General features: G+C 42.0%; 1 protein-coding gene across 1 annotated transcript in view; it reads right to left on the bottom strand.

The window, feature by feature from the left end:
* ATP1A1 (ATPase Na+/K+ transporting subunit alpha 1) overlaps positions 1–17,060 on the bottom strand; it is a 35,902-nt gene extending 18,842 nt beyond the window's left edge. Inside the window, exons 1-5 of the mRNA XM_072644458.1 lie at positions 16,753–17,060; positions 3,906–4,010; positions 3,121–3,180; positions 1,271–1,474; positions 105–218 (exon numbers count right to left, since the gene is read on the bottom strand). Of these exons, the coding sequence (XP_072500559.1) occupies positions 105–218; positions 1,271–1,474; positions 3,121–3,180; positions 3,906–4,010; positions 16,753–16,764 (495 nt within the window). The 5' untranslated portion in view covers positions 16,765–17,060. The remainder of the gene's footprint in view (positions 1–104; positions 219–1,270; positions 1,475–3,120; positions 3,181–3,905; positions 4,011–16,752) is intronic.
* Positions 17,061–27,074: the final 10,014 nt, after the last annotated feature.

The following is a 27,074-nucleotide window of genomic DNA, read 5'->3' as shown; positions in this document are numbered from 1 at the left end:
GCATCAATACTAGGGAGAACCAGAACACCAAGGCAGTGAACATTCCTAGGCTAGTCAACGCCCCAGGTGAGAACTGGGAAATGGACCATAGAAGGACTGGTTACCTGTGGAACCATGTTTTTGAAGGACTCCATGATTTTTGAACTCTTTGCTTCTTGGTAGTAAGAGAAGCAGCCAGTGATGATGACCACAGCAGACAGGACCACACCAAGGTAAAGCTGGAAAGGAACGAATCAAATGAGTGAAGGATGCTCAGTGACCAAATACGTGGCAGCCTTCTGTTCAACTTACTGACAGTTACAAGGTGAAAGATGAAATTGAGAGTTAGTGGACAAAAACATGAACTAGGGGAGCCTCAAGTTTCAGTTTTGAGATAATGGACCTGGTGCTGTTTCATTTAGCTGAAAGCTTTGATTGACCCTCTATAACTACAAGGTCCTTAGATGATCAGATTAGTAAGAATGAGAACTACTTGTCTAGGGATTGCATCACTATCTTGCTACGATGTTTGGGGAAGTCACAAATGAGAAGTGCGTGGGGTACAGTGGATGAAGAGCTAGACTTAAATCCCACTTCTGTAATACCTGTGTGACTTTCGGCAAAAGACTCAATTTCATCGTTTGTAAAATTTGGGGAACTGGACTAGATGATTGGAGTTGTTTTTTTAGAGTTCTCTCTATTCTGATGAGCCCCTCCACAGCTCAGTTTCTTCCTCTGCTTTCTTAAAATGAGGGTCTTCTTCCCAATAACATACAGAGTTTGGGAAGAATGACTGACTGACTCCAAAACAGCTGAGGCTAAGTGAGATGTGGGCTACTATTAATAGACGCTTGATTGAGCATAGCTCTTCGACCTGATCAGTGGAATATCATCAACACCGTTGGGGAGCAGGGGCTGCCTCGCATGGGCAAGGATGCCAGGTTCCAAAGTCATAGTAAGCAGAATGGCTGGTTCACAATGGCAAAGTACAGGGTGAAGTGGCACTTTGTCCGTGCTTTGCAGGATGGGGACGGAAGGGAGTATATGAAGACAGTAATTAGAGGTAGAAGGCGAGAAGGAAAAGCTGAGGGGTCTGGCAGAGAGAGAATGAGAGAGAAAGAGAGCCCTGTAAAAAGAAAGACAGACAAGTTACTGACACTAGCTTTTCACAGAGACATCACTAACAGTGCTTGAAAATGAGAAGGGAAAGGGAAGGCAGGTAATAAAGAAACAGACACTTGGGCCTTACATGTACCTGGGTCACCCAACCAGGAAATGAAGGGGAACTCACATTATCATTCTGTGGCTCCTCTTCAGTGGCAGCTTGGATCCCGTAGGCCAAGAAGCAGAGAACAGCACCGATCCACAGCAACATGGAGAACCCCCCAAAGAGCTGCCGACAGAATTTGACCCATTCGGGAGTGGTGGGAGGAGGTGTGAGGGCATTTGGGCCATCTCGGGCCAGAATTTCTGCAGCACGAGCAGTTGTTAGACCCTGACGTGAAGAATGAAGAAGGCATGTTTGTCATAGAGCCAGAAAACAGTCATGAGGACCTAGGTTCACATGTACTATTTACCCATATACAACCTTGGGCAAATTGCGTAACTTCCCTGGGGCTATTTCCTCAAATGTAAAATGAAAAGGATTGGACCAGAGAAGTTTCTGAAATTCCTTCTGGCTCTAGGGCTACAAGGTGATGACAAAATGCTAGGGGAAACAACTCCATCTTGAGTTCTTCAAATAACCTTAGCACCAGGCCTTACACCCTGATAACCTAATCCTAGCTGGCAGGGTTCATCCCTGTCTATGGTGTCACTGAAGGGCCATGCAATGTCAACAGTGAGAAACCTCCAGAACACAGAAAGAGCCCTCTCCCATTTGTCATGGTCTGACTTCAAATAATTTAATGTGTTTCAGGTTCCGGGTGAGGAATCTCACTCTAAGAGAGTTGCCTGCTTGCAAAAGGCTCCTGAGAAGAATGTCACTGTGCTCCAGAAACTGCCAGCAAGGAAACCCCAGAGTGCTAAGGATGAAACATACCTGAGAGAGGTGACGGACTTAGGACACAGAAAGAGACATTTTACATATATGACATTATATGTTTGTATATGGCCAATGAGGAAATTTTTTCCCCCTTATTTTCAATCAGGTGGGGAAAAAAATAGATTTTTGTTAATTAAAAAGAATTTAATAGGGAGTTGCCAACAGATGTGAAATACTGCTGGACATGAGGACACTATCTTGTTAGTTTTACTTAATTATTTTACATGGTTACAAGAGAACTCCTAGGGAATGAGGATAATCTGTAGATATAATATAGAAATAAAACAAAAACGTAAAGAAATTATATCGCTTCCTTTTGCTCTCTGAATAAGTAGCTGATAAGAAAAGCCTCCATATCAAAGTTAAGTAAATTTTCTTTAAATTATTTTCTTTAAAAAGTTAAGTAACCTTTCAAAAACATCTTTCTTTTATTAATACATATATAAATAGGTTACATACTTATTAAGCTTTGTTATAAATACCTGAAGTCAGAAAACTTTGACAACTGACTTTTTAAAAGTAATTTATGCATACTATTGTTTCTGGATGCACTACTGTGTTCCTTATAGTAGACCAAAATGGATGAATGGGAGAAGCAAAATCTATCTGACCATGTCATGCCCTAACTCCCTAGGGTTTCTAAATACGATTTAAAAAGACTTCTACCTTCTACCTACCACTGCCTTATATCCCCCTTCAGAAGATTCTTAGAATCTTACTTAGCTCCTTTAGGGAAAGGACTGATTGACTTGTCTCTGTACCCACCCCTAGCACTCAGCACAAATCAAATTGATCTGATTTGTACATTGGAGCAGGCTTATCTCTGATCTTTCCATCATTTCAAGGTTTGGAAAGCCTGGGAGGCATGTATTCCTTTAAAAGTTTGTACGGTCACAGGAAGCATTTTGAGCTTTGGGACTATTTTTCTTTTGGACTAATATGAATCTTAAAGAAAATTTTTTAGTTAGTAATAAGCAAAAGAAGTCAAATGCAAAACTGATTTATTTAAAATACTCAAGTATTTTGAAAAAGAGCATATGATAAAGGGAGAGAGAATATGGCCACCACAGGTCTGACTATTAAAAAACTGTACTTACCCGGGTCAGGTCTGTTCCGTATTTTCGGTGAAGCTCATCTAGGCTAAGTTTATGGTCTTCCTGAAAAAACAAGTAAATCCTGAGATAAATAAGCGGCAAAAATTACTACTTAAAACACTATTAGCTCAGCTAATAAACTTTCCTTATCCACTTAAAGACTAAGGCTTCCTCAATTTCATGAAAAACAAAGTTGATATCAAAGTTGATCTACATAACTTGCCAACTGAAATATGGTCAAATCTTTTGTTTCTCAAGTGATCTCAACTGAAACTTGGATCATCCAAGAGAGATGCTTCTTCCCCCATACAAAAAAGTTGTGAGCCTGAGACCTTTCCAACCTATAAATATAAAGAAGCATCTTGGAAAGGCCAGGTCTCTAATTGTTCATTCAGATATCCAAGAGAGATGCCAAGCTGCAAGTGTGTTGACCAATGTTGCCATTTCTACTGACATAACAATACCCTTTTTGCCATAATTTTAAGTCTGGAATGTGACCTCAAAACTGAATGTCCTGAGAGTTCCTTTCCAAGTTCTAAAATCTTGCAATTCTATTTGAAGCACAGAAGCTACCAACTTGGTAGGGATTCCAGAAGCCATCTTGTTTAAGCCATCCATGAATGAGAATTCCCTTCTACAACACACCCTGACAAGTGTTACCCCATACTCCTCCATTCACCAAGAATGCCATACATAAACTGGTTCTGTGAACTGGAAGCCAATTTTCAAAGAGGATTTTAAAAGCAACAGTGCATAGTACCTGTATACCAACCTCCAAAAGGTCTTACCATTGAGACTTCCTTCTTAAGTTCATCCATGTCCTTCTCCTTTTTGGCCTTTTTTTTATCTCCATGCTCTGACACTGCTGCGGGCTCATATTTATCACGTCCGACCTATTTTGGGATAAGGGAGAAAAATCTTTAAAGTTGGTCCTCTGGACAATGCCAAATGATACCTCAACCAGAGGATTCCAAACTAAACAAGTTCTGTAGATTTTTACAACAGGCCAGCATAGTATAGCATAAAAAGGCTGAAATAAATGGTCAAGAGATGTAAATTACAATCTTAACAAGAGTACTGAGTCTAGATTTACTTTGTTTTTTGATCATCTGTCAAATATGAGGGTAGATTACAGTCTTGCTTTGTTCTATGATTATCGTCTGGTGTCCCAGTGGCTATGGCTATATCTACTTTTCTTGTAATGATCACTTCCAAAGGACTCATCCTGGGAGATTTGGCAGAGATGAGCTTAGAGGAGACAAGTAGGAAAGCTATAAGGACCACTTTGCCATTCTGGTGGTTTCCAGTGGATGGATGAGGGTGGGAACATCCTCAATTCCCAGCCTCTCTTCAATCTGAAAACCAAGACAAGCTGCATGGTATTTTCTTTCCTATTTTGAGGACTGTAGCTATACCAAGAGAAGAAATCACAAGTCCCAAAGTAAAATCTTTTTTTAGCATTCACATGAGAACAAAAAAAGGTGTTACTGAAGACGACTTAAATTTCTTTTTTAAAGAAGAGAATGATTGAGTCTTCCCCCCCTTATGAAAAAGTTTGGAGGGAGGACGCTTGGGGTGGGGTGGGGTGGGAGGAGCTCCCCTGCCAACCTGCAGAATGAAAATAAAACCTAGAGAAAGGAACATGTTCACTGCAAATGTTTTGACATAAGCAGGATGTAGAAAGTGTGTGCACTGTCACCCAATTCACAGGATCCACCTACACCACTTAAGAACTGTACCAATTTTTAGATGTTGATTCTAGTCTAAATTTAGAATCTTCCTTCCACCCTCCCAAACCCCCAACGCCTGAGTCCCTTCACAGGACACTAGAACCTTTGTGCTGACTCAAATTGGAGAAGGTTTGGCCAAACGAACATCAGAAGAAAATGGTTTAAACTTCGGAAAAATGATTTCAACAAAATCCAAACTCTAAAATCGATACATTTCGCCTGTGCCTAAATAGAAATATATTTGCTAGGTGCTGGAGATACAAAGACAAAAAAGGAACCTGTCCTCAAGGGGTTGATGTTCTACTGGGGGTAGGGATGGGGAAAAAAAAAACTAAACATATACAGATAAAAAAATATAAAATACAGGGTGTCCCAAGTCTTAGTTTGGCTGAGCCAGAAGAGGCTTGGGAGGCAGCAGGTAGTTTTGGCTGGGCCACAGAGTACACGAATTAGAACACGAAGTCACTCTGAAAAGATTGGTCTAAGCCAGATTTGTGAAGGGGCACACGCACACGCACACGCACACGCACACACACACACACACAAAATAAAGGAGTATGTGTTTGATCTCAGAATGGAGAGCCACTGAAACTTCTTTGCAGGGTGTGGGGGAGAGGGATGAAAGACAGACTAGGTCTGGGCTTCAGCAAATGGGGAAGAGAGGTAAGGCATATCAATTAGGAAAGTACCGCATTATCCTGGGCAAGGCGTCATAGAGGGAGAACTGACCACACTTGGCAGCTGACTAGATATGGGGAGAGGACTCCTTCCTCGGATGGGTCTGCTGCCTACCAAAATGTACACAAAGTGATTTATTTTAAATGATCATTTTGCAAACAATATTGGCTTGGTTTTAATGAAAAGCGTGCATTCTCATAACAGAGCAATCATTATATTGCTTGTGAAGTAATCATTAAATTACATGTGAAACAAACATTTGCTAACTATAGGTCCATTTTTCAATATAAAGCCTAGTCTTGAAAAATATAGTGTAGATTTGTTATCTATTTGAACTTGGGGAGAAAAGCCCCGGTATAAATAACTTAAGGTCAATAGTCAATAACCTCACCCCCTAATCCTTTTAAGAAAATCAAATCAAAGGAAAAAAGGCCTTGAACTACATACGTAATAAAAGACAAGTTTACATCAAAGGGCCATTACATTTTAAAGGTCAGCAGCTGGGAGTGAAAGTACAACAGAAGGCTTCTTCCAAAGGAAAGGGCAATTCTCTAGTTCAGTCTCTATCTTATCTGCTAAGAATAAAATAGGTCTAAAGATAGAGGAAACATTCTTGACATTCTTTCCTACAATAGAGTACCATAGAACTAGGAAGCAGGGACTGCAATGGGAAGGAATTATTAAGGCAGGGTCCTTGGGAAGCCCTCCTGGAGCTCAAAGCTTCAAATTACCTGTTTAGAGATAGTTTGATATAAAAAATGCAATCGAAACGCCTCTAGAAATCTCCCCAAGTCAAAATTCTGGTACTCCAATTAATTTTGATGATGTGTTTAATTACTGGGCCTTCCCACCCCCATTTCTGCTGCTAAATTAGGGAAAAAGTATTTTTATCTAGGTTCTAGAAAAGCTGTGGATCACAGGACTAGGACATGGAGCTGAAAGGAACCCTGAAAATCTAGCTCGCCTGGGTTTTTTAGGGTTGTTGGTTTGCTATCTCCACTGCCTCAGACTGTAGATAGATAGGTGGTGCTATGGATAGAGTGCTAGGCTTGGACTTGATTCAAATCTTGCCTCAGACTGTGCAAGTTACTTAACATCTTTGTGTCTGTTTTCTCATCTGAAAATGGGGACAATCATAGTACCTACACCTTTTTGTGAGGATCAAATGAAATTAACACTTGTAAGGTGCTTTGCAAACCTAAAAGTGTAACGTGGCCAGTACCTGGTAGACACAGGTAGCATTTTTTAAAAATATATACTCATCATTCATTTTATGGACTTGTCTAATAAGAGTCCTCTGACTCCAAACCCAGTGCGGTAAGGTCTCTTAGATTTTTAGACTGATTTACAAAATAACTGACTCTCCCAGAATAGCACATCAGCGAGAAAACGAGCTCTGAATTGGAATCCAGTAAGGCGTCCTAGCATTTCTCCCTTTCTTTGGCCATTTCTGCATGTTAAAAAGAAAAATCAAAAGAATGTTCAACATAAAATCGTTTTAAGAAAAGGGCAGAGATGATTTAGAAGCAATAGAAAAGTGGTTTTCACAATTCTGATTTCTTTCCCTTTCAAATTTAGGTTTGTCTTATTTGGACAGATCTGTTGTATTTAAGCAGACTGGCTCCCAGAAGAAGGGCAGGACAGCTATTCCATTCTCATTGCTTCCACCTCTTCTCTGTAGCTTGGGCTAGAGATGAGTAAAATCCTCCATGTTAGATAGATGTCAATATCCCTGCATCTCAGACCTACTGCATCAGCCAGCTTGAGGATCAATTGCAAAATCTGAACCAAGGTCTTCCCCGAGCTACTACCCAGAAAACCCACCAACCTATTCACTCAAAGCACACCAGTGGTGTAGGTTTGGGTAGACATCTCTTAGACCCTCTTCTCTCCTGTTCGTTTCCTGAGAAGATGATGGGCAAAGGAATCCAACAGAAAGGGGGCTTCAGACAAGTCAGGGTCCGGAACTTGTGAAAGGAAGCTAATTTAGTCAAAAAATTCATTTAAAAATATATCCTCCCCTTTAGGAACTTATACTTCAGTAGTGGATATAAAACCCTTGTTGTCTTAGTTGTTTGTGGAACATTTCCAGCCTGGGGAAGGGAAAGAGAGAGGGAGGAAGGGAATCAGAGAAGGTTCAAGCCTGCTTCCCCATTATACTGTGAGAACTTGATAGTCTAAAGTCCCCTGACTCTCATACTGCCCCCTCCCTGAAACTACTGATAGAGGTCAGAGTGGGATAGAGGATGGGTAAAATAAATTTATCCAAACAAGAGTGTGTCTGCAGCACTGAGGGGAAGAAGGCAACTAGTATTGAATCAAGAAATTAAAATTTGTCCTGACTTTTCATTCAAAGGTCAGCAGTCACTTCTTACTCAATCTGTGTTTTAGTTCTCTCTTACATAAAGGAGGAAGTGTTTCCCAGTTTCTGAAGATTCAATCCTTCCTTATTCTATGGGATTATAGATTTGGAGCTGAACTGGATCTTTGAGATTTTCAGGAGATTAAGGCCTAGAGTTTAAATGACCTGCCCAAGGTCATTTAAATGACAGCACCAGGTTTTGAACCCAGGTTGTTTTGAAGGATGTTACAAGAATAACTCAAGAAGGAAATACGAATACATGTACAAGACTTAACCAGGGTCCCGAAGACCAAGAAACAGCCGAGGAAGGGAAAAAGAAAGGAAAAGAGCTTGATTTCTTCATCTGTAAAATGGAGAGAATACTTGTAAAGAGTACAGCAAAGAACTAAGGTTCGTATAAATGTGAATTAATCTATGATTCATATTCCAAGCCCCTTTTGCAAAATCATTAACTGCACTTGTTACAAACTTTTCTCCGCCACAGATGGGGTTCCTAGGATGACATTAAGTCTCCATTTCTTCTCCCCCACCCTCCATAGGTGGGGAGAAATCCTGGAGAACATGATCTGGTAAACAGAGTGAACTCCTTTTGTTTCATACCCATACAGTATCTCCAGACTTGGGTGTCAGCCAGTCACCCAGCAGGAGACAGGATAGTAGCTGCCCGAGGGAAGAAGAGTAAGTAAGCCTTTACCAGCTGGTCTCTCACCCCTAAATAAACAAGGCTTAAAACAAGAAAAATGGCTTATCTTTAAATTCTTAACTAGCAGGCTCTAACCCCTTCTTTTGGGGTTTGTTTATCCTCCTTAAAACAAAAGGCTGTTTCTCCCCAAGATTCAAACACTTTTTTTTATTGGAGAACATTTATTAAAGTACCCACTAAGTGGGTATTAAAATACCCACTAAGAGCACTCTGCTAGGAGGTATTGGGCCTACAAAGATAAGCCAGTTCCAACTCTTAGGGAGCTTAAATCATTCTACAGCACAGGCAAATCAAACTATTTTCTTAGAAAAAGGCACATTATTCTGATATTCTGAAGACTTGGCTTCATTGTTTTCCAGATACTGAAGGAATAGTTGAGGTTTATCCAAAGAATGCCCATTGTACTTGATCTATTTGGGATAGATAAGTCAAGTCAACAAATGGGACTCATTCTGCTCTCCTCCCCACCTCTCTATCTTTTCAAGTTCTCTTAGGCCAAATCTGGCTGATGCTCAAGGCAGCTGCTGCAACTTTTACACAAGAGGACTTTCCAAAATGTACTTCACTGAGGAGCACAGTTGTCTAGTGCAACTCCCCTCACTTTTCGATGAGGAAACTGAGGCCCATAGAGATGAAGTAGCCCACAGAGATGGAATAAAGTCTAACTAAAGTCATCTAAGGGAGTAAGCACTGATCATATTGAGGTTTAGGAGTTTTAAGACTAAACAAATCTTTTAAAAAACAAACATAAGACAAGGACTTCTGCTGTGCCGGATCCTAAAGACATGTTGATAACATGATTCACTGCACTAGGCATATACCCTAAGGTCAAAATTCAAAGGTTCCATCCCCTCCTCAATATTCAGAGCAAGACTTTGTGGAAGCAGTGAAATGGAAGGTAATTCATCAACTGGGAAACAAACAGACAAATTATGTTACATGTAAGAGGCACATTTAGGGTTCTATGGACTATGTAAGAAATTAATACTGAAATTCTGAGAATCATAGAAAAACTTATGTGAATCAGTGTAGGGAGAATCAAGCAGAACTAAGAAAACACTGCACATAATGCAAATGAAAATAGCAAACAAAAACAATCCCAAAGAAACAAAAAAACCCAAATACTATAATTATGATAACCAAGTTTGAATCCAGGGAAAAGGAGTCTTTGTACATTACTGAGATGGTAAACCAAAGTCTCCCCCCACTAGGTGTTTTTGCTGAACTGTTTTTCCCCTTTCTTTTTTAACCTTTAATACATAGGATGGCTCATTAGATGGAGAAAGTTGATAAAAAAATTAATGTAAAACCAAGTGGCAACGACAACAAAAAATTTCTTAATTACCCTGGATGTTTCTTGGGCACCTGAGCAGAAATATTGGGGTGGGGTGGGGAATGCATAAAAGGTAGTTTCAGTGAAAATATACAAGAAAAAAACACAGCCATCTTCTCCCACAGACTTATGGGAAAATCTAATACTATGTATGTAAACACTGATGACCAAAATGTAAAGACTAAAGTCCAAAACAAAGGGTTTGTTCAGAGATTTAAATTTGTAATTGTTAGTAGAAACTAACCAGATAATCTTTCTAAATGGACTGCAAATAAAATCTGTTGATAGAATTTGTAACATTCACAGTTGCATTTCATTCATTCAGCACTGCTTTTTGCTAGAAACCAGGGGAGGCAGTCACTTCTGCATCTAGATTCTAGTCCTGACTGCTCCTACACAGGCTGGTGACTGAGGAGTCAGTCCTTTCACCAACTTTTCTCATCTATAAAATGAGCAGGTTGGACTAACGATACAGGTTCCCTCCAGGGCTAATATTCTACCAAATCTAGGCCAGTGCCTGAGGATCAGAATGCAAAATGAGCCCAAGGGGGGTGGGGGTGGGTAGGATGTTCTGGTACCTTCCAGGTTCTATTCGTTACCTACCCTAAGTATATCACAATAAATCAAAGGAATGAAAAGACATTTTCCAAAGCCTTGAAAAAATTCAGTACAACTAATGAAGTGAGTCATATGCAAAGAACATTTTCTCGATGACTTCAGCCAAAGCATACATTTCCTCTCATCCAGGCAATCCAAAGCAACAAGAGAAAGTTCAAACTTGCTTCAGTACTCCTTCCTGATTTCAGAAAGAAAAAGAAAACTGAAAGATGGGAGAACAGAAGGATGTTTCCTGAAATTAGAAACTCAAAGCCATTTTTAGAATCCAAACCTGGGAACCTATTAGGGCTTGTCGTGTGTGTGTGTGTGTGTGTGTGTGGTGTGTGTATGTACAATGTGTGTATTTTGGACCTTAATGAAGTAAACTTTTTAAAAAGGACAAGGGAAAAAAACTCTGGATTATGTTTTCCATAAAACTTGGAACATGGCACATACAAAATGAATTCACAATGTAGTAGTCTGTCTCAATCCAGAAACACAGACATGAAAGCAATGGGAGGAAGAGTCTGAGTATTATGTCTCCTTGCCCAAACTTAAGCATTCTAAACACGCGTCACAGAGGTTCATCTGATTTGACATTAGTGCTTTTTCTCGCTTGGTGTTGAGTGTGTTCATCCTTCGTTGCCAAAGAAGACCATGCCATTAGAGAAATAACGACATGACTTGCACTTGACTTTGTTTTGAGCGAGGGAGGGCTGTGCAGGTCACCAGCCTCACTTCTCCTCCAGAGCTATCTGAATCCAGTGACCAGATATTCATCAGGATGACTGGAGATGACCCAGGATGAGGCAATTGGGGTTAAGTGACTTGCCCAAGGTCACACAGCTAGTGAGTGTCAAGTGTCTGAGGTGAGATTTGAACTCAGGTCCTCCTGGCTCCTGCCCTGGTGCTCTATCCACTGTACCACCTACCTGCCCCCAAATGTCATTTGATCCTCAGAACAACTCTAAGAGGCAAGTGCTATATATTGTTACACTCATTTTACAGATGAAGAAACTAAGGCAAACAGAGACTAAGTGACTTATCCAGGCTCACGCAGCTAGTAATTGTCTGAGGCCAGGTTTGAACAGGGGTCTCCCTGACCCCAGGTCCAGCACCTCATCACTGCGCCACCTTGTGGCCTCATTTGGTGTTAGACCACCACAGAAGGAAGCTATGGCAAAAAACATGTTGGCTTATACCCCCAATTTGGAAAGCTGAATAGCTGGTTTAAAAAAAAGGAGTGGGGTTTGCAGAGCACTCAGCAAGAGATAGAAATGCATTTTTAAATCCAGAAAGCACCATCTGAAAAGTTCAAAGACTCAAACTCAAAGATATTACTAATAATGATAATGCGGGAAAACATAGTAGCAGGGCTTTGTGGTTACAAATTGCCTCACATATCCTTTTACTTGATCCCCACAAAAATCATGTGACCCAATGGGAAAGAGTATTCATGGGATCTGAGAAATCAGGACAAGTGAAGTTCAAATCCTGCCCCAGACAGTTACTAGCTCTGTGGCTCTGTGGCAAATCACTTAATCTCAGTGCCTCAGTTTTTCTCATCTATAAAGTGGGAGTAATAAAATCACCCACCTCATGAAATTGTATTGAAGACCAAAGGAGTATGCAAGTTTTCTACATCTTAAAAAAGTCTATATTGTCACTGTCCTTTCCAAATGACTTGCCCAAGGTCACAAAGCCGAGTGGCATAAGAGACTCATACCTAGGTCTTCTAATGTCAGAGTTTTTCCCCACTACACTCCTGGATGCTCTGAGATAATGAGAAGCCCAAAATTATTATTGGCTGGGTTAGGATTTTACTCTGGCTGGATTAATTTTTTCCTTTTGCCCTCTTTATCCCATGATCTCATCCCCATATCATAAATTTCAGTTAAAAATGAAAGCCCCCTCTATTCCTCAGTAAAAAACTGATTATAAACCAGCATTTCCATTTGTTTTCCTCTCCCAAATAGTCTTTTCTGAGTCTGGATCAATCATCCATCCTTCCACCCTTCCCTACATATATTTTTTCCAATGTGGATTAGAGTTTCCATGGATTATAACCGGAATCTTAGTGAGGTGTGAATGTAGCCAAATAAACTTACAATTAAGAATTTACTGGTCAAACAAGTTTCCAGTTATTTTTTATTTTAAAGGGCAGGCGCTGAGGAGGAAGCAAGGATGGGTGCCAACTTGGGGGCACCTTACTAACCAACCTTTGAAAAAAGACCAAACTTGTCCCCAGATGATTGTCATGATTAGCATGGGGGGAGAGGAGTCTTACCATGGAAAAGGGGGGTGGCACACTAACTTAGACAACCTTCAGGTTTTTTTTTTTTAATCTTAGTAATTGATCTATAACCTGGAGGAAATGTACGAATTTAAAGAAAGGGCTAGTCACCTCAGTGCTACCAAGTTACTGGTAAGCAGTTCTACACATTAGCAAACAGTAAGTAACCCAGAACAGTTACACCCTTGCAGAAAGGTACACAGAGAACCCGGGAGGCCACCAGGATGTTACAATGTAACACACTGAACAATCACTAGGCAAGGGTGTGATGCAATCCAGAACTCGGCTCTCCTCCACGCCTCAGGTTTGAATGACTAGTTCCTGCCATAATTCAGCTTGCATGTGGCCAGGCCCATGCAAACTTTCCACTCAAGGCTCCATTTACAATTTTTCAAGTCTAAAGTACCAGGTTTTATTAACAGCCAGCGGGCATTTAGTCACACTTTCAAGTTGCGCTCCAAAAGGGCAGCTGATAATGTTACAATACAACTAGGATTTCTGCTGACGGCTTGTTGGCTGGCTTGTGCAATCTTCAGAGATTTTTAAAATCACTCCTCTGGGTAGAATACTTTTCCAGTTAATTATCAAAGTTAATATTCAAACACACAGCCAGTGATTGCAAAGAAGCTCTAAGCAAGACCAAGGAATAAAAGAAACCACTTTCTTAAGGTTTTAAACATTTTTTTTTAAATTCAGTTTCTAAAGGCAATACATAAACATCTCTTATGGAGATTTTTTTAAGGGAGCGAGGGAAATGAAAAGTAACATGGACCAGGTAAAGTAACAGGATCATAAATTTAGAGTTGCAAAAGTACTTTAGAGGTCACCCTTCATTTCACAGATAAGGAAATTGAGGCCTATAGAGTATACCCAAGGTCACACAAGTAACAAATAGCAGGGCTCGGATTTGAACCCAACCAAGTTCTGACTCCAAATCCAGTGACCTCCGACTTATGGCAGAACTGTTTTGCCCAAGTGCCAAGTAAAAACTTGATTGAATTCAGTTTTTTAAGTTGTCTAGGTAATAATGATTCATTCCTTCTTCAATGAGGAGAACTAGAGCAAAATTCAGTTCTTTCAGAGACTATTATATATGCAAATAAATATTAAGAGCCATCATCTATATCCCTTGACCTTTAAAAAGTGGGGTGTAGAGGGGAGCAGAACTGAGAAAGGCATAGCTAACTCAACAATGACCTTAAAAAAATTAGCTGCTAGCCTAGGCTTCCTGGTAAACCAATTATCGACAGGCCTTTTGGTCAACCCCTCCACCCACATTTTAATCCCCATATGGAAAAATCCCAAAGCTTCTTCATGAAAGTCTTCTGAACATTTGGATTATCACATTAAATCACTGAGGGGTGGCGAGTTGGGAGGGAGTTGAGGGAGGGAGAAGATACAAAAAAACCTTTTATGTCCTCTCACCCATCAAAAACCACCACATAACCTGCCTGCCACTCCCCCCCCCATGCAAGCCCAAATATCTCATTCAACTTAGCAGAGCACCAAAAACATTTATTAAAATTCAGCAGCCTAGGATCCCATTTAACAGTTCAGGGTATTTGTAATTTACAATGAAAGGTTTACCCATAAGACACCTGACAGGAAAACAAGTTAATTCTCCAGCTATATTTTGAAAGGTCTTTTGACACCAAATACTCAGAAATCTAAACCTGCAAGTGTGTTGTCAGAAAGAACACTGAATATGACTTAATACTTCCTTGAATATTTTCCCCAAATCTTTACATTTATGACCTTTCCAAAGATAAACTGCTATTTGGAGATGAATAATTCTAAACATCTGTACTTTAAAAGATGCCACCTAATTTATACCTAGACTTTGGGGGTACTCAATCTGTAGCATAATTTGGACATTTGTGTAATGTTCTACACACACACACACACACACACACACACACACACACACACAGGCATCCATTCCATCCCTCAAGGAGGTACAAAGCACCAGTTATTTTTTTGTATTGGAATTTTGCCCTCTTTGATATGACTAATGTTGTAAACTCTTTGAGGTCAGGATTCTATCTTAACTCATCTTTTTATCTCCCCCAGGGCTAGCATGGTGCCCAGGAGGTGATGAGCTTGCTGAATTAAGGTAAGGATTAGAGATTGTTGTCTACAGGGCAAGAGGTAAAGAGATGTGACCCACTACAATTCCTTATCTAAGGCCAGAGGAGGAGAGATTGGTGCAATTCTATTTCTCCCACAAGGGATGTCTTTTCCCCCTCCTTGCCTTTTTTACTGGTTGTCCCCCATGCTCAAATGTGCTCCCTCTCCGCACCCCAGCATTCTTTAAGGTTCCAGATTCCTGCATCAGTCTTCTTCCCCCTACTGGAGTACCTTGCCTTGGAGATGACCTGGCATTTACACAGTCTACATCTTGCATGCACATACTTGTTGGCACATTGTCTTTCTCTTTAGAATTTGAGCTCTGGGGCCAAGAATCAGCTTTTGCCTTTCTTTGTATCCCCAAAAGCTTAAAGGCAAAAATACTGGCAGGCAGCAGGCAGTAAATAAAACTTAATAAATGACCCATCCCCAGGCACAGCAGTGCCTTCAAAATCTGATCTAAAAGGCATTTTTTCTGAAGGAGTGCTGCCCTCATTAATCTCGCCCAAATCTACATGCTTCCAAAACTGAATAGTCACTTTTGTACTCGTGGGGATAATTCTGAGAAAGTGAAGTCGTTTCATCATAGGTCACAATTAGCTGACAGTGAACTCTTGGAGGGCAGGGACCGGGATTTCTTTTTTTCAACCCAATCCTCTCCACTTCCCTGGGCCGTACTCTAGTCTGAGGAACCCAGTTCCAAGCGATTAGGGGGACTGCTCTTCGATAGCCAGGAATGGGCACGGAGGGTAAGCTACCCATCGCAGAGCAAGGAAGGGAGGAGGATACATATATATACAGGTTCTCAGAGACTTACACAAGAAAGCAAGCCCACCGGTGTGCCAGCCCCACCTTCTTAAAAGGATGGTGCAAGCACCCAATAAGTATATCTTCCAGGTTACTTCTGGGCAGAGAAGGCACATCCGAGCTGGCAAGAGCCAGAGGCTGGGGCGGCTCAGCAGGAAGGGAAAACCTAGAGGTGGTTCTCCCCCTCCCTCTCAGGAGTTGGGGGTAGGGAGGAGGCCTTACAGGGTAGTTAGTTGTTTCCAGGGGAGAGACTGGACTCCCTCCATTGCTGCCTCCCTCCTCGCGCTCCATCCAAGCAGCGCCAGGGTGGCGGCCGCGCGCAAAGGCGCGGCGGAGAGACAAGCCAGCTTCGGCCGGCGAGTCAGGCGTCCCCAGGGGAGGCGGGAGGAGAGGGAAGAGAGTTCTCGCCCTGTGGGCGCACCGTGCGAGAGGGAAGGGAGGGAGAGAGGCGGGAGGTGAGGGCGGGGAAACGGGTCATTCAGGGATGGAGGGAGCTGGCAGCCGGCTTCTTCACTGGGACCGCCCTAGGCCGCCTTGCCCGGGGGGGCCCCCCTCCCAGCCTCCCGGCCGCCGCCACCAGCTCCATGCCCGGCGGCTGCCCACTTTTCCCTCCTCTCCCGGCCCAGGGCCCCTAGCTATCCCAATCTGCCTTTGAGTTCCCACTACCTCCAACCTGCGCTCCGCTTTTCACTCTTCTCCCCATCCCCACTTCCAAATCCCTCTCCTTTCCAGAGCTACCGCTTAGCTCTCCTGCCCCGTCCCAGACTCACATCATCTTCCTCTTCCTCTTTCCCCCCTTCCTAGTGCCACCCCACCCCCTTTGCCGCAGTCTCCCTCTCCTCCACTTCCTTCTCCTCCTCCTCCGGCGCGGTAGCTGTGCGTAGCGCTCGCTCCCCCCTCTTCCTCCTTCTCCTCCCCAGGCGGCCCGGCCCGGCTCGGCTTGGCCCGGCTCGGCTCGGCTCGGCTCGGCTGTGCTCCGGGCCGGGAGAAAGGAACGCCACTCACCCCCTTCCCCATGGCTGCGGTGATCTGGTGCCTGCTGGGCCGGGACCTGGCGGCTCTGAGTCAAACAGGTAAAGGGATTAACTCCCGGCGCCGGGCCGAGAGGAGCTGGAGCCGGGGCCGGGGCTGGCTAAGGGGCGACCGGGGCGCGGCCCGCTCCCCTCCGGCTGCCTGGGGCTGCTGCGGCCGCCGCTGCTTCTGCTGCAGTTGCCACGTGTCCGCCTCCTCCTCCGCGCCCCAGTCCCCACTGCAGCTAAAGCTGGCGCCTACTCCTCACTTCCTAAAATATGCAACCTGCCTCCTTGCCCCGCCCACGGCCCCGGCACGTCACAGTTACCGGAGCAACCCGACACCCGGGCTCCCTTCCCTGGCTCCTCCCCGGACTCCTCCTCCCCGGGCGCTGGGCCGCCCTGCCAGGGTCCCCCAGGGCCTGGACCCCCGGGAGCCGCGGGCTTGCTGTGGATGCGAGGGTGCGGGTGTTTAAGCGGGCGGCTTCGTGCGGAAGCGGTGCAGCCTCCCGGATTGCTCGGACGAGAGCTGATCTCTCAGGGTTAGCTTTCAATGGGGAGAAATTCATTTCTCTTCCCCTCCCCGGGCGCTCCCTCCTCCCTCTCCCGAACGGCCCTGTGTGACGGGCATACGTATGAGAAAATAGCTGCAGTGGGTCCAGTTAAGCACTTAGAAATGAGGTGCTTTACCCAGAAGCTATGGGAGCCACCCACACCTCCAGCGTGCTCAGAGCTGGGATGGAAATCTTCCACGAGCAGGCTGCTTTTTTCCACATCTAGGCTTGGGAAGATCCGTACTGCTTCACCTGGTGTTCTAGCCTCACCCCTGTCTCCAAGTCCGTGTATGACCTTGGGAATCACCTTTCAGGGCCTCAGTCTACTCATCTGTAAAATGACGTGTGTGTGTGATTTGATTAATTTTGTGGATTCTTCCAGCTTTGAATCTTACGGTCTCTGTCATCTCAGGGCCTTGGTGTCTTATTTTGTAAAAATGAAAGGGGTCGAGAGGGAGGGTATTGGAGGAGATGATTTCTGAAGGTTTTTTCCTCATCTAATGCGCTTATGATTCCATGAATCGCATTTGTAGGATAGAATAGGTTTACTGCATAACTGCTTCCTACCAGAGCTAGAAGGAGAAACTGGGAAGGAAAGACTTTCTTCAGTTCAGTTCTCCTCTTCTTGTCAAAGCTCCTGTCAACCTTCTGATACCCTCCCCAACTGCTGTCTAGGGTCGAGTACCGGAATGCTTCCTACTATGGTAACCTATTTAGACCTGCCTTCCCTAGGCAATTCCGGACCCACTTCCCACACTCTGCTCCTACCTGCTGCCCTCCCCCATCAACACCACCATTCCTGCAGTTGTCAGAGCTCAGCATTAGGAGAAAAGTGATCTGACAAATTCATTCACAATCATTCACACCCTGTTTGCTCTGGGGACATTTTCATTTTTAAAAAAGGATGATTGTAAAAAGTGCTGCATCGATAGTAGGTTTTCTGACACTGGCAGGATTGGCTGTCTGTATGACCTTGAACAAGGTCACAGCCTCTTGGGCCTAGTTTCTTCATCTGTAAAATGGGAATGTGGGGAAAACTATCTAGATCATCTTTTAGCATTAATACTGGACACATTTCAGACAGTATGGGAGGCTGGTAATGTGAGTGAAGGTGTTTTTTACTTTTTTCTTTTAAGGGGCAGGGAATCAGGGAGGAAAACCCTTTTTCATGCCCTATGAACTATACCATATATATTGTAATCTACTCTGATGACAGGTCAAACTGGTAGTCGGAGAAGGTGGTCGCCTATTTGATCTGAATTGGTACTGACTGCTGTAGAAGAAACCTCTGCAAAGCCTAGAGGCACAAAGCCAATTTGATATTTCCTTCTTATTCTGAGATTCTGTTTGTTAGCAGAGGCTGTGGCAGCTAAAATTGAGTGTATGCTGGGATACTGGGAGAGCTAAAATAATTACTTAAAACAATTTTAGGAAGCCTACTAATTTCTGTGGAATATATGAATATAATGGGATAGAAATCCTATTTGGGGGGGGGGGAAGAACCTGAATTCTCAAGTGGAAGTAGGGAACCATTAACTTGCTAAGGATTATCTTCTTAGAATCAAAGAATGTTAATGCAGAAAGGAACATTAGGGCTCATCCAGTACAACCCTCTTAATTTACAAATGAGGAAGCTTAGGCGCAGAGAAGTTAAGTAACATATAGGGATAGTGTTACTGGGTCAGTTATTAAGCTAAATTCTTATTTCTACTTGGTAGCCAGCTGTTCTTCACATTTGTTTATGGCTTTACTCTTGTGAATGAATCCATATTTCAGAAATGGTAACCAGGATTGCCATCTCCTTGTCATCTGCTGTACTTACTCCCACCTGTCACCATCCAGCCATGCTCTAAGAAGTGGAATTCAAGTTTTTTAGTCTTGATTCCTTAGATAAAGCCCTGGCACACTGAACAGAACTCCTCTAACTACCAATTCAGTGAAGGGTATTGGCAGTGTGGTTAGGGACCCTGAAGACTTTGCAAAGTGCTACATTTGTACATAATGATATTGCACTCACTATAATCAAACTTTCCAAATTTGCTTCAGGTATTTAGTGGGTTGAGAGTAATGTTGATAAACTGATCATTTAGCATGTTGATAAATCCGGTCTGAATGCATAAAGTCAAAAGCAATGGAGAGTAAGCAGGAACAGGGAGAAATCTTCTGCCAACTAACTCCCCTTTCCTCATAAGTAGCACAAATATTGGGCAAATGGCACTTGAATTACAGGACCATGTAGAACAAAGGAGGTGTGCCCAGTTTACCTGGGGATCTGGTTCCCTTCATTAGGAACTTTCTAGTTCACATTTTGAATTGGGTTTCCTATAAGTACCTCAAATTCACCATATCCAAAAACAAAATCCATTTTCCCTCCAAACCTACCCCTCTTCCAAACTTTCTTATTTCTGCCCATGGGGCCTTCAAAGTCACTCCACTTTTCAAACTTGGAGTCATCTCCCACTCTTCACTCTTCCCTATCCCCGTGTCCATTCAACTTTCTGAGTTTTGTGACTTTGACCTCTGCAGTGTCTCTTGCATCCACCCTGTTCTCTTTACTTCAGTCCAGCTAAATTGCCATGATATCCCTTCAACATGATATCCATTACACTATAACCTGTCCCTTATACCTGGAATACATTTCCTGCTCACTCTGTCTCTTAGACTCCCTAGAACGTCCTTCCAAGTTCAGTTCCAATGCTTTGTCCTATAAGTGGGTTTTCTTGTCCGCACACATTTTCCCAGCTATTAGTACCTATCAACTTACCTTGTATTCATTTTGTGTGTATATTTATATGTAATTACTTATATGTAATATACACGTTATTTTCCCCTACAGAATGTAAACTGCTTGAGGACAGAGACTTTCATTTCTGTCTTTGTATCCCCAGAACCTGGCACAATGTCTGACACAGTCAAAAATGTTTGTTGCTTGTTTGATTAAAAGAGTTTCCATTCTTCTGGGGGGATATATGTTCACAGATTAGTAAATGCGGGCCATATATGAATTAATACAAAGGCGGAGGAGGGGCACTAAGCATTAGGGGAATCAGGAAAAGGGGCTCTTTCTGAAATTCAGTACCCTAGAATTCCAGCTTTATCTCTGCTGGGTGATATGGAAGAATCAAACAAGCTAGCTTCAAACATTGATCAAGTGCCGGATGTGAACAGGCACTCATTTGGTGTATGTAGGTAGACAGAAATGGGACAGACCCTGCTCTCAAAGAGCTTATGTTTTGAAAGGAGAGATATGTACACATATAAATATATACAAACTATATGCCAAGAAAATCAAGATAATTCTTGAAGGAAGAAGGCATGTCTCAAAAAATTGGAGCTTATCCTTGAACTGAATTTTGAAAGAAGTTAAAGATTCCAGGAGACTAAGGGAAGAAGGGAGTAGATTCAAGGAGATGGGGACACACTTATATAAAGGCACAAAGACTGGAAGTAAAGTACCATGTGGAAGGAGCAGCAAGACATCTTAGCTAGAATAAAGGTGAAGGGGAGCATGTAAACAAAGCCAAGGAAGGTAGATTGGAAGTAGGTTGTCAGAGGCATTAAATGCCAAAGAAAGGGGATTGCTTCTTCTCGTAGGAGCAATACAGAGCCACTGGAACTTCCTGAGAAGTGGAATGACAGGTCTGACCTGTGCTTTAGATATTTCACTGGGGCAGCATAGAGTACAGGGCCTGGAGTCAGGAAGACTCATCTTCCTAGGTTCAAATCTAGCCTCAGACACTTCTAGCTGGGTGACCCTGGGCAAGTCACTGTCAACCAGAGGGAACCAACTTAGAATATGTGGGTGGCCAGAACCGAACAGAGCAGGCTAGAGACAGGAAAGTCAGGAATCAAACAGAAGCTTAATTTCAAAGTGAGGGAAATGTCTTGCAAGCAAAGATACATGTGCTGGAGCCCTGCCCCTACTTTGTGTATGAGTGTGTGTTTGGGGGAGATCCAGGACAGTGTGGGGAGATCTCAATACTTATGCCTATGGTTACACAAGTGAGCTGTAGCCCTGACAATGAGGGGGTAACAGCAACAATGACATAAGTTTGATTCGTAGTAGGACTTCATGACCAGAACATGGATACAGGAAGTGCTTGTCTGAACTCAGAGAATACCTGGTACTGGCCAAAGCACGGCAATGATTATATAAAACAATTCTGGGATTTTGCTATGGCTGAGATCCTCCAGAGGGTGAGCACAAAGGATTGTTGTTATGCCAACTCAGGGCACAGCTCGCTTGCTAGGCCTTAGCTCTGGAAAACAGGGTGTCTCCTAATATCTTCGTGTCACTTAACTCTGCCTCAATTTTCTCCTCTGTAAAACGAGCTGGAGATGGAAATGGCAAACCACCCCAGTATCTTTGCCAATAAAACCCCAAATGGGGTCACAAAGAATTGGATTCAACTGAACAACAACAGCAGTGGCTATGAGGGGGTAGAATGGGAAAGGGTGAGACAAAGTAAAGGAGGTCATTGTAACAGCATAGGTGAGAGTGATGAGCTCATGAATTAGGGTGATGGCTTTCCCAGTGGAAGAAGTGGATTGAGGTAACAGATACTGAAGAATAGAACTGATGAGATTTGGCATCAGACTGAAGGTGGAGGATAAGAGCTAGTGACTAGTGAAGAATGATTCAAAGGTGGCAAACCAGGATCCTCAAAAGATGGTGGAGCTTTTAGAAGAAATAGAGAAGCTTGGAAGTAGAGTCCGGGGTGAGAAGGGAACAAGAGTCTGGGGGAAAGAGAATAAGTTGTGCTTTGGATCTATTGAGTTTAGATGCCTGTGGGATATTCACTCCAAAATGTGCAATAGGCAGCTAGTTATGTGTGATAAGAACTCAGGAGAGACACTGGGATTGGATCTATAGGACTAGGAGTCATCAGTATAGATAGAGATGATGATTGAACCTATGGGAGCTGAGAAGAACAGCCACCCTGGACCAGGCAAAGAATTTCCGAGCAAGAAGAGACCTTGGACATCATACAATCTAAACACCTCATTTTACAGGGCCAGGAAGGCAAAGCACTTTGCCTAAAATCACATAGCTACAAGCAGATAGATACAATGATCTGCAATACAAAGGACTTGTGATGAAAAAATGCTATCTATCTCCAAATGGTGGATAACTGATGAATCCTGAGTGCAGGATTTTGCATGCAAGTGCATGCTTTTTTTACCTTCTTTTTCTTCTTTTTTCTTTTCAACATGGCTAGTATGGAAATCTGTTTTGCATGACTTGACATGTATAATGGGTATTGTTTTCCTTGTCAATGAATGGGTGGGGAATAGAAGGAGGGAAAAAGTTTGAAACTCAAAATAATCACCCCACACACAAATCTTATAAATAAATAGATAAATAAATGATTAAAAGAACAACAAAGATCACATAGCTAGTGGTAGCCAGGACCTGAACTCAGGTCATTAATCCAATCTGTACCCAATCAAAAACCACCTCTACAATTTCCCATCAAGTGGTCATTCAGCCTTTACTGGAAGACTTCCAGTAAGGGGGAAACACTACCTTCCAAAGCATGCTTATTCCACTTTTGGATAGCTCTAAAGGTTAGGAATGTTTCCTGCTTATCAAGTCTAAATTTGCCTTTTTGCAATTTTGCAGTTATCAAACTATGGACACTCATTGACTCCCCTTTCTCTGATCTCACTGATCTCATTGCTTGATTGGAACAAACTCTTTCATATCCAATATCCATCTTTTTGATCCTAATTCAAGGGAGGGAATTCCTCTCCTCATCTCATTTGATGCAGTCACAGAAGGCCTAGAATGTAATCATAGCGTGTTAATGAGGTGTTAAATTGACTCTAGAGATGTGTCTAAGCCTAGATCCCTTTATGAGCTGTGAACACCTCTCCATTGAGTCAAGAAGGGAGCAATGCAACTGGCTGAACAAATTATCCTGCCTTAGAGGGCTTTAAATAGCTAAACCCTGGAGTAATTTTAGAGTTCCAAAGTTAAAGTAGATGAGAGTTTGTAAGTGAGGCAGATATGTGTTGTGGAGACTCCTTGAGGAGGGTAGTAGAAGAACTTTCTTTCTCCCTTCTATTCCATTAACCATGGAGCTTTGAAAGGGAGCTATTAGACCAGTAGAAGACACTATAGGGAACACACACACACACACACACACACACACACACACGCATGCACACACGCACACACACACACACGCAGATATGGATATAGAGAGGTAGGAAGGAAGAAATAGCTTTGAAGAACATCCCTGGCAGCAGAGAAGAGAGCCAGACATACAAAGGAGCGCACCTGGGCAGCACAGCTGAGCAGTCTACTCAGGAGAACAGCTGTACCCAAGGAGAGCTCTGTGCTAAGAAAGAAAGGACTTCTAGGCCCTATAGTACCAGGAGTTATGAGTTATTCTTGCCATAGCATACATCTATACCTCATTGTTTTTATATTCTAAATTTGAGTTCACTCTTCGCGTAGACACTGTGTGTATTTGTGGGGATATGTTCCTGTACAAGTTTAATAAATGCCTTTACTAAGAACTAATTGAATTGGCTGGTTAATTGTTAATAGGAAACAGCTCCTGGACTAAAGTCCCTTGGTCAATCAAAGTCTCTTGATTCCTCTTATAATGCTTGCTCCCAGGAGAGGTAAGTTTTTGTGATTATAATAGTCTTTAAGCTTAGGGAAAGTAGGATGCAAATCAATATTTGAGCAAGCTATTCCAGCTCCTATTTAAAATATGCCTTTGCCATTGACAGCTTTAAATGTTAATTGATTCCATACTTAGTCACCCATGTGGAACATTAGGGAACAAAAGTTTAGAGACCCAGAGTTCAGGGTTGAAAAGTCATGGATGCTACCTTTGCTACTGGATAGAATAGCAAAAGCAGACAAAAAAAGTGTGTATGTTGGGGGGGGAGGGGCGGGTGAAGCCCCATCTCAAACATATACATCTTTTATTTATTCTTGAACATGTCTTATAGGGATAGCCTCCCTCCCAGTACCTATTCAAATGCCAACATTTATTATCCCAAAGTTCCCCTTTTAGTCAGACTGTAAGATCATCAGGCAGTTTTAAAAAAATCCCGTTGGCAATAGTATTAACTGTAATTTCAATTCTATGTATGCAATTTCATGCTGAAGGATTGCTGAAAATGAGCTCTAAATAGATCAAGAATTTCATTGAGACTGTAATTTAGACAATTCTTAGGGAGCTGCCGATAGTTGAGAGTGATTTGCCCACAGTAATATGGCTTGGATGGGTTAGTATGGCGGACTTTGAATCCAGATTTTCCTATATCCAAGTCCAGCATGTAATTTTTGTTTTAATGGAAACATTATAAGGATCTGAGGATCCTTACATCAATTCTCACTCTCACCAATGTATCCCAAACTCAGAACTTAGGCAGCTACATTAGCTCCAAAGGGATGCCCTGAAGTGTTGGGATAATTCTATAATGCCTGTGGCTCAGCCCCCTAAAAGTTGGTGACATGGACTTACAGAGAGACCTGGGGGAAAAGACTTCAAATTGAGAGCATGTGCAACAAAGGGTAAGCGGTAACTCAGAGCTCTTGGTTTCTAGAAGTTTTTTTTCTCCTGTTTTGGGGGTGTTCAAGAAATTCCCCTTAGGCAAGGTATAGTTTCTGGGTTCCTTGTTGATCTGTGAGTCCAGCTTGGTTTTGCCTTCTCTCTCCCTCAAGACACTGCCTTGAGACATTACAGGGGTGTGGCTAAGAAACTCTAGGGAGGGTGGGAGGTTTAATAACTTATAGACCCTTTGAAACTCAAGAAGTTCTTCTCTGGTCAAAGGGGGAAGTAAAAGAAGGTGAGCAAGTCAGGGACAAAGCCAGGACCTTATTGTTCCCTTTCCCCTCTCCCCCAATCCCCCCCTTAAAATTGATCCCCCTCAGGGATGTACTAAAAACTACACTTATTCCAGTTTCTGAATTTTGCCCATTCTAGCTTAACTTGATGCTCTTTTTTGTTTTTTTTTATTATTTTTTTTAAACACCAAATTTTCTTTCAGTATCCCTCTTCTTTCCCTTCCTCCTCCCAGAGGCAAGCTATGTAACAAATAGTATTTTAAAGGCAAAATTAAAAGAAAAAAGGGAAGAAGAAAAAATCAGCAAAACTCATCTATACACTGAAAAAGTCTGAAAATATATGCAATATACTACACTTACAGATCTCCCACCTCTGCAAAGGGGTGGGAATAGGGATGACTTCTTAAATCTCTTCCTTCAAGCCATGCTTATTCTGCATAATGTGGCAGCATTCACTTTTGACTTTTTCTTTGCAGTTGCTTTTCCCATTTACATTGTTGTAAGTCATTGCATGCATTGTTTTCTTTAATTTTTTTCTTTTTTCTATGTAAAAATCAATTTTTCCAATTTTTACATGTAAAAACAATTTTTAACATTTGTTTTTAAAATTTTGAGTTTCAAATTCTCTCCCTCCTCCCTCTACCCCCTCAATTGGAAGGGAAGTAATTTGATATAGGTTGTACAAGTGCATGCATCATTTTCTTGATTGCATATGTCACTGCATCAATTTATCATATGTATCATTTCTTAAAGCACAGTAAAATTCCATTATATTCATGCACCATAATTGATTTAACCATTCTCCTGTTCATGGACATCTACTTTATTTCTAATTCTTTGTTATCATAAAAAGATATGCTAAAGATATTTTAGTATATACAGGGGCTTTCTTCTTGTCTTTTTGCCCCAGTGGCCTCTTTGGGATATAAATAAAATAGTGGAATCAAAAGGTAGGTATATTTTAGTCATTTTACTTGTATAAATCCAAATTGCTTTCCAAAATGGCTATACTGATTCTTCATTCCACCAACAGCTCAGTATGTACTAGCTACTACATAACTATCTACTAGCTACTATATAGCTATCCTCCTATAACCCCCGTCTAACACAGACTCTTCCCATCTTTTGTTAGTTTGTTGAGTGTGGATTAAAACCTCCAGGTTGTTTTGATGTACATTTCTCTAATTATTAGCGATCTGGAGCATTCTTTCATATGGTTAATAGTTCACAATTCTTCTTTTGAACACTGTTGGTTCATCTGCTTGGACCATTTATCTATTACAGATTGACTTTTGGTCTTACATATATCTGTTAATTGCTTATATATCTTTCATCCCAAACTCTTATCAGAGAAGTTTGATATAAACATTCCCCTTGCCCCCATTGGACTATTCCCTTTCTTATCCTCAGTACAATCATTTTACGTGTGCAATTTTGTGGGTGGTTTCAGGTAATCAAAGTTATCTTTTTTACCTTTTGTAATTGCATCTATCCATTGTTTGGTTTAAAATAATATCTTACCCAAAGCTGGAAGAGACACATGATCTGCTTCCCTTCTCATTTTGGTTTATGGTATCATCTTCAATATTAAGATCATATGTGTATTTAGAATGTATTGTGATATATGATGAAAGGTGTAAGCCTAGTTTGTGTCAGAGTGCTTCCCAGGTTTCTTAGCAGTTTTTAATCTTGTAGAGAGTTCTTTCCTAACTACTTTATGTTTTCCAGTTACTGGGTTTCAGGGTTATTGAGTTCCATTGTTTCTAATTGTTCCTTGTCTAGTTTGTTTCATTGATTTATTTCTCTATTGTTTAAATAATACCAGATGGTTTTGATTACTGTTGCTTTATAATATAGTATGAGATTTGCAAATGCTATTCCATCCCTACCTATTTTTATTGTTTTCCTTGATATTCTAGATCTTTTATTTTTCCAAGTGAATTTTAGTATTAT

This window comes from Notamacropus eugenii, chromosome 2, assembly GCF_028372415.1.
Source record: "Notamacropus eugenii isolate mMacEug1 chromosome 2, mMacEug1.pri_v2, whole genome shotgun sequence".
NCBI lineage: Eukaryota > Metazoa > Chordata > Mammalia > Diprotodontia > Macropodidae > Notamacropus > Notamacropus eugenii.
Note: the sequence above shows the minus strand (reverse complement) of the source record. Positions and strands in the feature narration are given on the sequence as shown.